The sequence below is a fragment of the Perissodus microlepis genome, chromosome 11 (assembly GCF_051167445.1).
Source record: "Perissodus microlepis isolate ML-2025 ecotype Zambia chromosome 11, ASM5116744v1, whole genome shotgun sequence".
In the NCBI taxonomy this organism is placed as follows: Eukaryota; Metazoa; Chordata; class Actinopteri; order Cichliformes; family Cichlidae; genus Perissodus; species Perissodus microlepis.
The window spans coordinates 28,697,786-28,713,890 of NC_140471.1; the positions used below are offsets into that span (position 1 = coordinate 28,697,786).

The following is a 16,105-nucleotide window of genomic DNA, read 5'->3' on the forward strand; positions in this document are numbered from 1 at the left end:
ATCTTTTGCTGTCACTTGCATTTAATGTCTCACTGTATGTATACATTCAAAACATAAGTAGTAACAAATCCAAAGGCAACTACCCGACTGTAGGCCACAAATGATCTGAAATCACATTACTGGCACACTGGTACAGCACATGTGAGTGAAAGCTTCACAAGCAACAGTGGTGTGTAAATTCAAGAAACATAAGAAACATGTTTCCCTCCTGTTTCTCTTTCCCTCCTTTGTGTATTTAATGTGTCTTCCTTTGCTCTTTGTTGCGTCGTCCCCTCATGGTGCTGTGTTTTTCTTCCATGCTCCTGGTAATGTTCTGGTTCTCTGTTTCCTGGTTTTCTAGTTTGAGCTACACGTTTTGAGTTTCTAGTTTAGTTTTCTTGTATTTTATTTTCAAGTTTTTCTACAGCAATAAAGCTGCTGTTTTGAGTTTATTCCTTTGTGTATGAGTCCTGCTTTTGGGTTCTTCATCCTGCCTGGCACACATCACATACTTTGACATTCTTGGGGATTTAGCAGATTTCAAAGTTTCATACATGCATTCATATTGCAGAGTTCACATAAGTAATATTTTTACGTGCATCAAAATAAGTTGTATTTAAAAGGAAATCTCAGAATGTCTATGTTATCGTTTTATTTTAATACCAATATTCAATAAGCCAAAAATAACTAAAACTAGCAACATGTACAGTAAATTTAATGGTCAAGACAAAGGATGTTTTCACATCCTCTTTTAAGCTGAAAGAGAAAAAGTGTTGAATAGACAGTTGTGTGTGTTTAGCTGTTTCTTTGAACCACCAAGTAGTTTAGAGAAACAGCTTGCCACTGGCTTTCATGTTGGCAAAATGATTGTAAGTCACATATTTTGTCCAACTGTGCTTCAATGCTGTGGCTGTGTTTGGCAAGACACACACGCAAGTTTCCCTTCCTATAAAATTTAAGTAACATTGTTACTTAAAAAAAACTACTCAGGGATTTGTATTTCATTCTTGATGTGAAGGTATGAGTTGGGATAATGATATTAAAGTGTGGAATAATCTCCAAATGATACTATATGGATCAATAAAATTAATATAGATGAACTGCTTATTCTTATTATCATGTCAACGCACTGGTCTTGGAAAAGCTTCAACAATATCTACAACTAACACAATCCATAACATGTAATCTGTAAATATCTTTGCTCCACAGTGATGTTACTGGAACTCTGTGTGGCATTTATCTGCACTCTAATCTGAGGTGCTGTAAACTAGCAATTGCTGAGGCTTTTGACTCGGATGAATTTATCCTCACCAGCAAAGGTGATTCTTGGTCTTCCTTCCTAGGCTGGTCCTCATGTGAGCCAGTTTCATTGTAGCTCTTGATGGTTTTTGCAACTGCACTTGGGGACACTGTCAAAGTTTTAGCAATTTTCCAGACTGACTGACCTTCAGTTCTTAAAGTAATGATGGACTGTTGTTTCTCCTTACTTTGTTGATTGGTTCTTGCCATAATTTGAATTCTAACAGTTGTCAAATAAAGCTGTCAGCAGTGTACCAACCTGACTTCTGCACAACACAACTAATGGTCATAACCCCATTAAGGAGGCAAGAAATTCCACAAATGAACCCTGACAAGGTGAACCTGTGAACTGAAAATCGTTTCAGGTGATCATGAAGCTCATTGACAGAGAAGGCCAAGAGTTTGCAGCGCAAATTTCAACCATTTTCGTCTTTGCTACACAATTCCATATATCTTGCTTCAATATGTATCTAGCTATTCTGGAACTGATAAATGTAACTTTCACTATTCAGTGAGTCATGAAGGATCAATCCCAGTGTCTTTGCTTTAAACTGAAATGTTATTTATGTCATTTCCTCCTTATTTGCATCCTCTGTTTTTGTGATCAGTGTCTTGTAAATTATTCTAAATACTGGTAGTCATTATTGCCCCTGTCAAGAATAGCACATTTTCATATATGCATATCTTCATCATATCCACAGGTCGCAGGTTCTGTGAATGTAATTGGTAGCCTATTTATTTGCAAGCTTATATTTCAAGAATTTCCACATGTAAGTAAATTCATTGTGTGCATTCAGCTAGATCAATGATTCCCAAAGTATGGGCTCTGTACAAAGGTACTGAAGGTGGAAATTCAGTTTGAAAATACTTGGTGCACATTTGTGTAAAAGTATTGTAGTGGGTCAGGGCTGTTCGGGGTTCTGTTTGTACAGTTATGTTTTGTTTATGTTGCCATAGTGACAGGTGACGCCCTCTCGCTGCGAAGGTGTGTCCTTCCGGGGTCAGAGGGCGCCCTGTGTTGTTGTTGTTGTTGCCGCGCTGAGCAGTTAGCTAGCGGCAGTGTTCTTCTTCAAGTGTGAATAAACGGCTGTGCTCCCTGGCTAGCTCACGGGAAGCAAGACCAAACGATACCTCCGTCTCCTCCTTGTCTGAGCTCGCCACATTGGTGTCAGAAGTGGGATAGCTCACCCTCGCCGTAATGGAGAGAGACATTCAGAGGCTGGAGCAAGCCGTCGAGGAGAACATTCCCCGCTTGGGAAACTGGCGATGGAAGAGAGAGGATGTGAGCGGCCATGTAAGTCCCCCGACGGGTCCCGATGGTGCGAGCGCACCGCGGCGGCGGCCCGTCGCGACAGATGCTAGGGCAATACTTCATGGGCTACCTCTGTCGACCCACACGCCGAGCCCCCAACCGCGAGCAGTTATGCCTACCACGCCAGTTAAGGTACCGAAATACAACGGGCTAACCCCGTTAGAGCCCTACCTCTCACAAGTGCGGTTAGCCGCCAGACATAGTGGCTGGAGCGAAGAGGAGACTGCTACACACCTAGCACTAGCATTAGAGGGAGATGCACTGCAGATACTCCTTGACCTAGCCCCGGCAGAGCAGCATGAGCTCCAGGCCCTCACCGCGGCACTCGAGAGGCGATTCGGGCAGCGGCACTCCACTGATCAGAGCAGAGAGCAGCTAACCAACCGGAGCCGTCGACCAGGGGAGAGCCTGGGCACCTTTGCAGCAGACGTGTTGCTGTATGCTCGTCGTGGCTACCCGGAGTTTCCAGCAGCGGCCCGTGAGGAGCTTAGCCTGCATGCTTTTCTGCGAGGACTTTGTGTGGGGTAATGGGGTCGTCGGGGATGACTGACCCCTTAGGTGGGGGCTATGTAGTGGGTCAGGGCTGTTCGGGGTTCTGTTTGTACAGTTATGTTTTGTTTATGTTGCCATAGTGACAGGTGACGCCCTCTCGCTGCGACGGTGTGTCCTTCCGGGGTCAGAGGGCGCCCTGTGTTGTTGTTGTTGTTGCCGCGCTGAGCAGTTAGCTAGCGGCAGTGTTCTTCTTCAAGTGTGAATAAACGGCTGTGCTCCCTGGCTAGCTCACGGGAAGCAAGACCAAACGATACCTCCGTCTCCTCCTTGTCTGAGCTCGCCACAGTATTTACACACATTTACACATGTATTTATGTTGGAGTGGGTCATACATTGGCCTTAACACTTTTTCATGTTTACTTTATTTCTTTCTCCCAATCAAGCTGACATAAAAATGAGTTTGAGCTACTTGTGACTGGTAATCACACAAGTGTGAAAGTGTAGGATGAGATGAGAGTCAAAGTGTTAAAGGGTGGTATTTATTCAGTTAGCTGTTTTCTGCAGTGACATGCATGTTCTGTCCTTGATTTGGTTTAACACTTTTTTTAGCTCCTGTTTGAAGAAAACGACTGGTTTAAGATTTGTTTAATACTAGAGATGGACCGATCCGATATTACGTATCGGTATCGGTCTGATACTGACCTAAATTACTGTATCGGATATCGGAGAGAAATAAAAAATGTAATCCGATCCATTAAATATCAAAAAAGCACCTCACAAAACTTGCGACACGGCGTAACTCGGCTCATAACCGTAGCACGTTGGAGCAGTGTGGTCACGTGATAGAGCGGCTGAGTGTATTTGTAGCCTGCTAGCAAACATTTCATCTCCCAGGAAGTTATCCCAGAGAGAAGTAAAGCAAGTGTGTAAGTTCATCTCTGAATGTTTGTAAAGCATTCCCGCGTTAAGCTTAACAACCGATATATAGAGCAACTGCCTCTTCTCTCTCTCTCTCCTGCTGCTACTTCAATCGTGAAACTGCTTAATGATCAGCTGATCGGCTTTTCTGTCGCGAGTCTGTCTCTCTTCTTTGTTTTTGGCCCACTTTGCACCAGAAAGAGGAAACCAGCAGCTGAACAACAGCAGCACGTTTAAGCTTGATAAGCTGTTGTTAGAATTTATTTAATATTACTTTCTAGACCAGGATCTTTTCCTACGCAGCTGACAGCTGGTAACTGTGCAGGGGCGGATCTAGCAAAGTTTAGCCAGGGGGGCCGATAGGGCATTAACAGGGAAAAGGGGGCACAAAGACATACTTTTCTTTCTTATTCTCATTTAAAATATCTAGCTTTTAATTATTTAATAATTATCTGAATCTTACACCCAAAGTTTTAATCTGATGTAAAATGTATAGAAGTCCATTACTGTATATAGTAACTGTTAAGTCTAATATACCCTAGTAAGCTGTAGTACTTTTTCCTTTGGGAAAGTACCATCTGTGAATTCTGCAATTCTGTTGAAGAAAGATGTTGAATCTATTTAATTATTCTTGAAAAATAATTTATTTCTGTGAATTTTTTTCGCCCTGCATCAAATTAAAGTTGATTACATTGATTAAGCATCATGAGGAAGAGGCTGGTTCCCTATTTTCTTTTGCTGGGAGTTTGCAACCCTATTAGTTAGGTTGCTTAATATTTCTGCTAAGTACTCTTTAAAATACCAGAATAGGGAGGATGGAGTAGGTTTAACTTTATTAGATTGATCAGTGTTGCTGATCTATGAAATATTTTGGGTGCAGTGTGTTTTGTTTTGTTTTTTTACATACAGGTATAACAGAATAGCTTTAGTGTTGTTGTTGTTTTTTAACTTGAGTATGAACTTATACAAAAAGCAGCAAGATATTAAAAAAACAGTTTTATTGATTAAAAAACACACTATATCGGATTCATATCGGTATCGGCAGATATCCAAATTTATGATATCGGTATCGGTATCGGACATAAAAAAGTGGTATCGTGCCATCTCTATTTAATACAATTGCTCAGTGTATCAAAACATTTTAGCGAAGTCATATTGGATTTAAAAAAAATACAAAACTATAAAACTATAAAAATGCTTGCTTGATATCGATGCATTTTTTTATGTTTATGAAATTATTCATTCTTTTTGGTTGCATTTGAATTAAAGAACATTCCGATTAACTAGATATATAGACATGTATTCAACAGTGAGAAGCAGCTACATTGAAACAATGACTCTGGCAATGCTAACTACATGGCTCACACATGAGATATATATAAAATCATAGCAAATTGGAAAGTCTTTAGGCTAACACATCTTTAGAGCCACTACTTGCAGAGATAGGTAATTCTTCACATCCTTACTGTAAATAGTAAGTGATTAATATTTATGAATGTTTACTTTTAATTTCTGTTTTGGTAACACTAGTCATGAGTAAAACTAGCAATTAACCTTTTATAAGAGATTTTTTTTACTTAATTAGGCTATCTCATTCCTATACCATGTTTTGTTTTGGAGTTTTTTGTTTTTTTCTTTAAGAGTTAGACATTAATCTCAGGCTGTGTTTTCCAACCACTGTGCCGCAGCACATAAGTGTGCCGTGAAAATGATTAGGTGTGCCGTGGAAGATTATCTGGCTCCACCTGAGTACTCTAAGCGACCGGCTTGAGTTACGGGCAGAACAATTACATTCTCTTTCACTAGAGGGCAGTTCAGTTACTTGCTCTAATTAAATGGGTTGCCAACTGACAGTAAAATAGAAGAAGACAAAGAAGAAATGACATAATAGTCATGCTGTGAGACGACGCAACGCCTAATAGCAAAAGATAAACATTTGAAAAGAAAAAGTAGTCAGTAGGACCTGAGTCCTGGAGAAAATTCTGACCCAGATGAAGGCCCTAGCACGAGTAGGGGTCAGAAGAAAGCATAAAAGGTGAACTCAGGACAAACCAATTTTGCTATGCCTGGTGTACGGGGAAAAATTATCAATATGCTTTTTGTGACATTTTTGTTTGGTGGCGTGCCATGTGATTTTTCTAATGTGAAATATGTGCCGTGGCTCCAAAAGGTTGGGAAACACTGATCTAAGGCACTTCCAGTCCCAAACTACATGTAAGTCATATGTGGTGTGACAGAGCTGTATGACTGCATTTGTGTTGAGGATGGATTGATTTATATGATTTAACTTCAAATATGAAACACTGTATGTGACAAAGGACAACTACTGCAATAGGCTAAATTAGCTGTTAAATGATAACACATCAGAATCCATGAGGGACACTGCTGGTGGTAAATGAAAGGAGAGTGGAAAGGAATCATTGTGGAAGGACTGTGATATTGATTTGTTTCTTAGATTGGGTGCTTTGTTTTCATATCTGTTTTCAACAATGTGTGAGTGCAGGCAACCAGCAAGTGCAGTCAGGGCTTGCTGTCACATGTTACACTGCTTTTGGCAGTTGAAATTACGTTTACACAGCGCTGTGGACCTCTATGTGAACCAGCAGCATGTTTCACAAAAAGGATGACCCTCAAGCGGGCTGTACAACATTATATAGTGAGACAAAAACAGATTATAGCAGCTATCTTCCTCCCGCACGGACGTGGCAGTCTTGGTGTTTGCTCCGAAGCATCCTCGTATCTTTGTGACCTTGTCTGGTATCCGCTCCCTCCTCTGTAAGAGACAGAAAAGGAAAATGCTTCCCTGCCTAAACTTGATAATCTAACGCTATTATCCATCATTCTTCTAGTGATTCAAAGTTGGTTTAGAATATCATATTCGGAACTCTCTGACCCGGAGACTTATTCTAATCATAATCTATGTGTGTAAGCATGTTTGCACTCACCCCTCTGCACTCTGAGTCATTTCCTACAATATATCAGTCCGGATAGTCACGCTGAACGAAGCGTATGACCTTGAGAAGACTGAGTGCCAACTCATTATGAGCACATTTGCAGTAAATGTATGAAAATGATTATAACCGCTTATTTTAGTAAGAGAAATCAATCATTTTCAATCCCAACACAGCACATAACAATCTGTTTTATTATGTAACTTATTCCTTGTTACAGAACTACACCACTCTAATAAAAACAAAACCAGTAGGCAAATCTGCACTTACTTTCAGTAAAGGAACTGCATGCCAACCGACGCCCCCTGGTGTCCTTTCTTCAATGAACTGGCAAATCTACTCCTTAAATGCACTGCAACGCTTTATCTGACCAGGCCATGCTGAGTAATGTTGTAGATTAGGTTTTTTTTTCAGCTTATTACGCCTGCTAGCTCATTTCTTCCACTTGATATAAGAATTTGCTAAATGAACCATTAGCTGAACAATCACAGTTCTAAATACGATTAAAATATTTTATTTGAAAAATACTGCAACTGAAAGATTTTTGTCTTTGTGTTAGCAACATTATGCATTATGCTGAACTACATTAAAGTCAGTGGAAAGGTAAGGTATGGGCATATAAAAGGATCCAATTAATTGTGATATAAATCTGTCCCCATTTCCTTAACATTTGTCAATGGAGAATTGTACTTAGTTGTCAGTATAAACTTTTAATGATATAAGTTTGCATATGATAGAATACTGCATGTTGACGTTTTGATGACTTAGACTGTTGTTCACTACAAGACTTGTTCTGTTCTCTTTTATCAGTGTCTTCCCACAGCAATAATAAGAGCTGAACACTCTTATCTTCACTCCCTACCAAGAAGAGGAGCCGCTTCCTTCAGAAACTCACACACACACTTACGTACATACATACGCACCAACATTCCTCTGTGTGAACAGACGTATTCACTATTGTATTACCCGTGTATATAAATAAAGACAAGAGCAAGAATAGAGCGCACTTCACAGGGCCCCCACTCTCGTGTGAGCGCTCTGTGACTGCCCTTGCAAGTAAAAACTGCAGCGTGTGTGTTTCTACTCTCTGACTCTCAGCTGAAGAAGTGTCTTTAGAATACATCTCTTGACAACATTGCAGAACCTTGGATCAGGATATGCGGATTTATGTTTGAAGTCAAAAAAGTAAAATGTGGATACTTCAGTAGTCTAAACATTTGTTCAGAAAATCCAGTTTTAACAGGAGCCAAAGCCAGGAGCCAATTAAAGAAGCCAAAAGAAGATAAATACCAGTTTATCATTTTGACGTGTCTCCATCTTCAAAGTCTCCTCAGAATTTCCAGAGCACTTCTTTTTTTTCCTGGAGAAACTGTTAATTTTATAGAACATGTTTACAAATACATATTAAAATTTATGTACAGAGAAAACCTAATCATAATTACTAAAGTAAATGTTGTACCTGTAGCAATTTTTGACCAAACAGCGCACGATTACTGAAAGAAGTACCCCAGTCAAAGAGGCAATGATGACCTTCAGGAATCCCAGCCCAAAACTAGATGGTTGTTGTGCAAGAAAAGGACAAAAGTTAATGTTCGTGGTTTCTGATTATATGTAGTACAATTATACAACAGAGGTTGTATTAAAAATACAGTAGTAAAAATCTGGAAATGTTAAAGTGCAAAGTGTTTAGATGAAAAGCACATACCATGTTTTTTATAGACCAGGAGGTTTTCTCTTTCTTCTCCATTTCCATTGTTGCTGACACATTCAACAGTGCTGTTGCCATGGTTTTTTTTACAGTGAGACTGACAGTGCTGTTGACTGTGTGGTTTGACACAGTATAAGAGTATACTGAGTGTGGTTTTCTAGGAGCAGCCATTTGATGGTAGGTAAAGGAAACCCTTCACTGATACACACACAGGTTAAACCCTCAGACTGAAGCACACATACAGAGCCATTTTGTATCTTTCTGCTCCCTGTAAACACGTAACCAGAATCATAAAACAAGGTAAGGTATGATTTTATGCAAATGCAAACTCAGATTCAATATTCATATCATCCACTTACAAGTCACAGTCAAATTGACATATGAAGTCAGTGTTTTGTTCAGATGTTTTGCCATATAGAGGTACTGCCCAGAATTTTCTGTTGTCACGTTCAGGGTGACAAGTGTAGCAGATCCAGTATCATTGTGTAGGTCAGTGTTTTCAGTCTGAAGGTTTGCGTTGGGAGGAACTTTTTTCCACACAATATGAGCTGGAGGGAAACTTTCAACACTGCAGGTCAGATTCAGAACATTTTCCTCCCTCACACTTGTCACCCCAGTGATTTTAACTTCCTTCACATCTGTGAGACAAAAAATATAAAGTACACAATCATGTAGTTTCCTTAACTTTCTGACTTTTCATAACATCACTATCATGCTGAAAGTACAAGTATGGTGTTAAGAAGTGGGCCTCAGAACAAAACAGCCACAGTACAAGAAAGGAAGACGTTCTAACAGTGACCTAGAGAAAACCACCACGCTCACACTTAATAGGGCACACAAGGTTTTTTTTTTTCTCAAAGCAGACTAGTGAATGAAGGTGTAGTTCTGACCTGCAAGGCCCAATGCCACCAGGGTCAGAATTATCAGCCTGGTTGTAAACAGGAACAGATGGTCACTCATAAGAACAAGCAGTCAATCACTTATCAGTCTTGCATCTTCCAGAGGACGACTTTTCTGTTAGGGTACCTGGGTCGTTGACCCAGCATTTTCAGTTGTGTACCTTTATTTATGTTCTCATCTTGGTTTATTACTGTGAAGGTTTTGGTTTCTGTTTTGCATTTCTATTTTCCGCGGTTCTTCTTGGTTTGTGAGTTTGTAGTTCTAATGTTTGAGTTTCCATAATCCCTCTTTTTTGTGTCCAGTCACTGTCTGTGTCTTTCCTGGTCCCACATCTCCCTTCCATCTGTTGCAGTGTCTGCTTGTGAGTCTGTCTGTAAGTTCAGTCTGTGTTTCCTGTTTTACTTTGAAAGTCCCTGTCTCATGTTAGCCTGTCTGGTTTTGCTTCCTTTGTCTCGTCAGCCCTAATTTGCCCCAGCTCTGTTTCTCTCCTGTCTCCCATTCCCTGATTGTTCCCTCTGTGTATTTAAGTCCCGTGTTTTCTTTTGTGTGTGTTGTGATTTACCCTCATCTTATACTGTGTTCTTTCTGCCTATGTGAGTTTATTTTGTAACTTTCAGTGTTGTTCCTTTTTAGTTCAGCATTAAAGCTGGTTTTAATTTCACATTTTGCCTCAATTAGTCTGCACTTTGCGTCCTCCTTACCACCACTCCTCCTTGCACACAGCCTTCACGTGACATTTTCACCCACCTTAATAGGCCTTGCATTAGTAGGGATTGTGTTTCCACACCAGATCCTGGGAATTCAACTCTCAAGCAAGAAAATATGCCTATGGGAGATTCTGTCAATTATTCCACCATGCCACATTTTACAACAATGGCAAAGAGGAACAGTAAATAAACTGCTGTAACTGACTGACCCCAGAGAGCTAATGAATTGACCTGATAGATAAAAAGGTAGAATAATCGTAGGCTTGTTAGCTACCACCTGCTAAACTTACAAAGATAAAACAAAAGAACAAACAAGAGTATGGACAGAGCTCTATTTGCAGCTGTAGACAGGTGAACAATTTTATTCAACTCTATGTATAAATTGAAATAGAAAGTGTAATATATTACATTTAAAACAATCTCATTGTTTACAATGCAATGTAAAAAATAATTAACAAATAGTATGTTTTAATTGAATAATTGAAATTAAAAATTTGTAATACCAGAGTATCTGTCTTTAATCAAGACAATGGAACTGAATTAATTACATCACCACAGTATTGACAACAGGCTGCCATTACAATCACACAGCTATCTGAAACCTGACTTTTCAGTTTATATGTTGTGCAAGAACATCATAATCTGGTGACACATCCGCTTTTTGCAGTGACATGTAGGTTCTCTCCTCCTGATGTAGGTTCACCTTTTTTCTTGAATTCCTTTGATGAGAAGAAACAGAAGCCCATTATTGTCTAAAAGTCTTGACTGCATTCAAAGAGTCAAAAAAACATAAAAATACATGTGGAGAAACATACCAAAGGAACCATATGTAGATTATGCAGAAGGCATTGAAAGTGAGAGATACACCAGCAACAATCCAGGGAAGAACTGTACTGTAAGAACCACAATGTTTCACACGAGCTGCTGTAAGACAGAAGAGAGCACATGCACACACATATTTTATATATGTAAACACACACACACACACACAGACACACTAAAATGCTGTGGGGGTACAGACAGATGACAGATATAAGCTTAGCTTTGTATTTTCCCCCCATGTACTGTCAAATAGTTTCTTTTTTTTTTATTTTAGCGTTTCCAGGAGCCACAGCTGAGAGGCTAAACAGCTACATGTGTCCAGTGAGCTGCTGGTTGCCAACCTCTGCTCTACATCTATACAGTTGTGAACATACTGCACAGATTTCTGTCACATTAACTGATACTTAGTGTGTAGAATGTTGCTGAGAAATGTTTAATGCAAATATTTCTCTTGTTTTGGATGTTTATTGTTTTTGTTTTTGTTTTTGTTTTGTTTTTTGAAAGGAAAAAAATATTTTGCAGCATAGCATTCAGTTACCATTGTCCTGAATGTGAGACTTTTCTGCTGCTGCAGTTCAACGCAGATGGATTTAAGATAAAAAATTTAGACATGCACTTTTTTGTTGTTTGATACAATATTTTCCTTTCCTGGAATGAAAATCAACAATTTTCAGTGACATCCTACCCAGAAATAAATGCTCTGGATAGTTTTTTTTTTATTGCTTTAATTTTTATTTGGTATTTTATTTCATTTATTGCAACTGTATCATCTACTGTACTTGTATTTACATAACATACAAGTAAACCATTAAGAGATTTCTCAACCATTTGGTAGAGATCAATATTTAAAAACGAAACGATCTATTGAAAAAAAAAAGATGGTTATTATTCATCCAAGTCAATAAGAAATGCAAACAAACAAATAAAATCCATCTCTAAAGTCTCATCAGGATTTCTGGAGCTCTTTCTTTTCCTGGAGAAGTTGTTAGTTTTATAGAATATGTTTACAAATATATATTAAAACTTATCTACGGAGAAAACCTGGTAATAATTATTAGAGTTAATGCTGCACCTGTAGCAATTTTTTATCAAAAAGAGCACGATTACTGAAAAATTTCCCCAGTCAAAAAGGCAATGAAGACTTTCAGGAGCCCTAAAATAAAACTAGATGGTTGTTCTGAACTCAAGAGAAATGAAGTAGAAAGGAAAAATAAAGAAAAAGACAAAAGTCAATGTCTGTGGTTTCTGATTAACCTCCTGAGACCCGAACTGATCCACAAAATGAATTTTTAATTTCTCTTTGATATTTGGGCATATTGGGGCCCGATGAATGTAAAAACAAAGAATTACCAGATTTTTTTTTAACCTTATTTTTGTTTTTAAGAAAAACAAGAGCCACATATGAGGATATTCGTTTAAAATTTTGATAGAACAGTAGCAGTATAGTGTCCTCGTGAGTGGATATCAGGCCCTTGTAGAGCAAAATTGAGTATTTTAGTCTAAATAACCCAAAATGTGATGTCCACATATGTGGACGCCAGGTCCTTGGAGGTTAAATGTAGTACAATTATACAGAGGTTGTATTAAATATAGTACTAAAAAAGTGTTTAGATGAAAAGCACATACCATGTTTTTTATAGACCAGGAGGTTTTCTCTTACTTCTCCATTTCCATTGTTGCTGACACATTCAACAGCGCTGTTGCCATGGTTTTTTACAGTTACACTGACAGTGCTGTTGACTGTGTGGTTTGATACACTAGTAATGACAGAGTACTCAGTGTGGTGATTCAACAGAGGCCATGTGATGTTAGGTAAAGGAAACCCTTCACTGATGCACACACAGGTCAAACCCTCGGACTGAAGCACACATCCTGAGCCATTCTGTATCTTTGTATGCCCTGTAAACATGTAGTCAGAATCATAAAACAGGACACGCTGCAAGCTATAATGTTAATGAACTTCAGGTTAAAAATACATGCCATCTACTTATAAGTCACAGTTACATCAACATATGAAGTCAGAGTTGTGTCCAGATGTTTTACTGTACAGATGTACTGTCCTGAATGTTCTGATGTTACATTATGGACGACAAGTGTAGCTGATCCAGTGTCATTGTGCAGGTTTGTGTTAGAACTAAGTTTAGACCACACAATCACAGATGGAGGAAAACTTTCAACACTGCAGGTCAGATTCAGAACATCTCCCTCCTTAACAGTTGTATTCCCAATGATCTGAGCAGCCCTGTTATCTATTGAGAATATTTAGGTGGTTTATTTAAGGAGTTCGGACACAAAACTGGCATGTAATCATTCTTCACAGCTTCAACTGCAAAATTAACCTGGAAGATGATAAGGCTGCTGATGACATCACTGGTGATGTTATCCAGTAATGTGACAATGTGTGGTACTTACATATTACTGTTATGGTGACGTTTTCCTTTAGGGTATTGTTCATATATTTAACTGTACAGATGTACTGTCCAGAATGATCCGGTTTCACATTTTGAATGAAAATTGTATCTGATCCAGTGTCATTGTGCAGGTTTGTGTCAGAACCAAGTTTAGACCACTCAATCAGAGATGGAGGGAAACTGTCAACACTGCAGGTCAGATTCAGAACATCTCCCTCCTTAACAGTTGTATTCCCAATGATCTGAGCAGCCCTGTTATCTGTAAAATACATTTCAGTGATTTCAGTGGTATATTTAAGGAGAGGGCAAGTTGCACTGCCATGTAATCGTTCAATCAGAAAAATGCCCGAACGCCCCCCAACAAACACCAAAAAAAAAATCACATCTTTCAAAGCTGTGTAGATGTTAACTTGCAGGATAAGAATGATAACAACGTGTGTTTAATTAATGCAAAGTGTAAAATGCCACAAACGTCAATAAAAAGCAAATTACAATTTGGTCATTGTACATTATCATAATAGGTTTCAAAAGGCTCCTAATACATTTCCTCTCACTTCCCCTGTATAGTGCAGTCTACAGCGTTCCTCTTTCTAAACAAAGTTTTACTCTACATCTATAAATAAAACATATACATTTGTACATCGTCTTCAACTTATCAAAATTATTTTAAATGACATTTTTGACATTTATGAAAAATACAAGTCGTCAGTGGTATCACTATCTAAACATTTCAAAGCCAATATACACAGACGTTGAGATGATATCACATATTTAACGAGGTGTGGCTGTAAGACTTATTCAAAAGAATTACACTAATCTAAATGCACCATTTCAGATACCAGATGAAACGAATATGACCACTGCTAAAAATCTTCTGCTTAAAAGCACAAAGTTTGTGTACTTACATATCACTGTGATATTGTCATCCTTTTTCAGGGTATTGTTCATATATGTAACTGCACAGATGTACTGTCCAGAATGTTCTGGTTTCACATTCTCAATGACAAGCCTGGCTGATCCAGAATAACTGTGCAGGTTTGTGTCAGAACCGAGTTTAGACCACACAATCAGAGATGGAGGGAAACTGTCAACACTGCAGGTCAGATTCAGAACATCTCCCTCCCTAATAGTTGTAACACCACTGATTGTAATTTCTTTCATATCTGTGAGATAAAAATACACATTTTACAATCATGTTATTTCCTTTTCAGAATCTGCTGATGATTCAATAGATTTTAAAAAATGCAAACAATAAATAGGAGGTTGCAAAGTACTCACGGTTTACATGTACAGTCAAAGTCTCCTCTGTAGATTTTCTACCTGTGAAGTTGATCTTGCAAGTGACACTGGTGTTATGGTGTTTAGCTGAAGGATTAAAGGTCAAAGTTGAGATGTGTCTCTGTGTGAAAGTCGTCGGATTGTCAGTGTTGAAATCAGTCCTGTTTCCTGTAATGTAAGATTCAGACCCTCCTGCTCCTCTCCATGTCCAGGTGATTTGAGGAACAGATCCAGAGCAGAGACCAGGAGCAGTGCAGGTCAGTGTGGCCTGCTGTCCCTCAGTCAGTGTGGGAATCATTACTGTGGGCTTCTGATTAAGACCTAATGGAAATAAATTGCATTAATGAACCCAAATTAACTACCGGAAGTTCATCTAGCACATTAATCTGGGTTCAAATAATAAGCTATTTAGTGAAAATGGTAGTTTTGCCAGGAACTGCTGCAGTTCCCACCAGCTACCATAGAGGTCAACAATTCCCCAGAAGAGGTAATACTTCATTAAGACCATAAAAATCCTAAATATGTTATTGTACATTAGGGCTGCCACGATTAGTCGACTAGTCACGATTACGTCGACTATCAAAGTCGTCGACGACTGATTTAATAGTCGACGCGTCGTTTGAAGCTTTGTAAGATCACAAAAGACGCAGGAATAAGTAGAATTTAAGAGTGTAATAACGGACTGAAACAGAAGATGGCAGCACTGCATGTACAAGGATGCCAGCTGCCGTTAAACTCCGAAGAAGAAGAAGGAGCTCTGTCCCAGAATTCATAGCGCGGCCCAGCTCAGTTTCCAACAATGGCAGCAGCTAGTTAGTTTTAATATTATTCTTATTATTCTTTCTGGGTCACAAAATAAACGTTTAACATATTTTGAAGCGAGAATGTAACTGTGTAAACCTCAAATATCTGCTCAGTTTATCAAGACACCACATATTTTCAAAAGCGCTCTGACGTTTTCGGAGATGTCTGTTACCCACTAGCTCGATAGCTAGCCGGGGGCAAGGCTCACTACAGCCCGTGAGAACACTGGACTGAACACTGAGTCAATCATAAAATTTAATTAATAAATAATGGTCTTATTCACCAGCGCTTCTACATACGTGAAAAAGTCTTTACATTTCTTTTTTTAAAAAGATAGAAAGACTTTAAACCTTATTTTTACCTGCTTTGCTTTGTTCTTCAAGCTTCTCTTCTCACTGATGTCTGCTGACTAAAGTTTTTCATCGTCGCCTCTCTTCTCTTTTTCTTCCTCATTCTTGCAACAAGGAAGTCTGTCAGTAAACCACTCAACTTTAAAGACTCACATTCTTGTTCCTCTGGTATAA

General features: G+C 38.8%; 1 protein-coding gene across 1 annotated transcript; it reads right to left on the bottom strand.

The window, feature by feature from the left end:
• Positions 1-12,995: 12,995 nt before the first annotated feature.
• On the bottom strand, positions 12,996-15,163 carry LOC146378129 (B-cell receptor CD22-like). Its single transcript, XM_084943892.1, has 4 exons — positions 14,778-15,163; positions 14,405-14,662; positions 13,501-13,758; positions 12,996-13,337 (listed from the first exon to the last, which is right to left on the bottom strand). The coding sequence occupies exons 1-4, from the start codon at positions 15,073-15,075 to the stop codon at positions 13,072-13,074; spliced, it is 1,080 nt and encodes a 359-aa protein (XP_084800018.1). The 5' UTR covers positions 15,076-15,163; the 3' UTR covers positions 12,996-13,071.
• Positions 15,164-16,105: the final 942 nt, after the last annotated feature.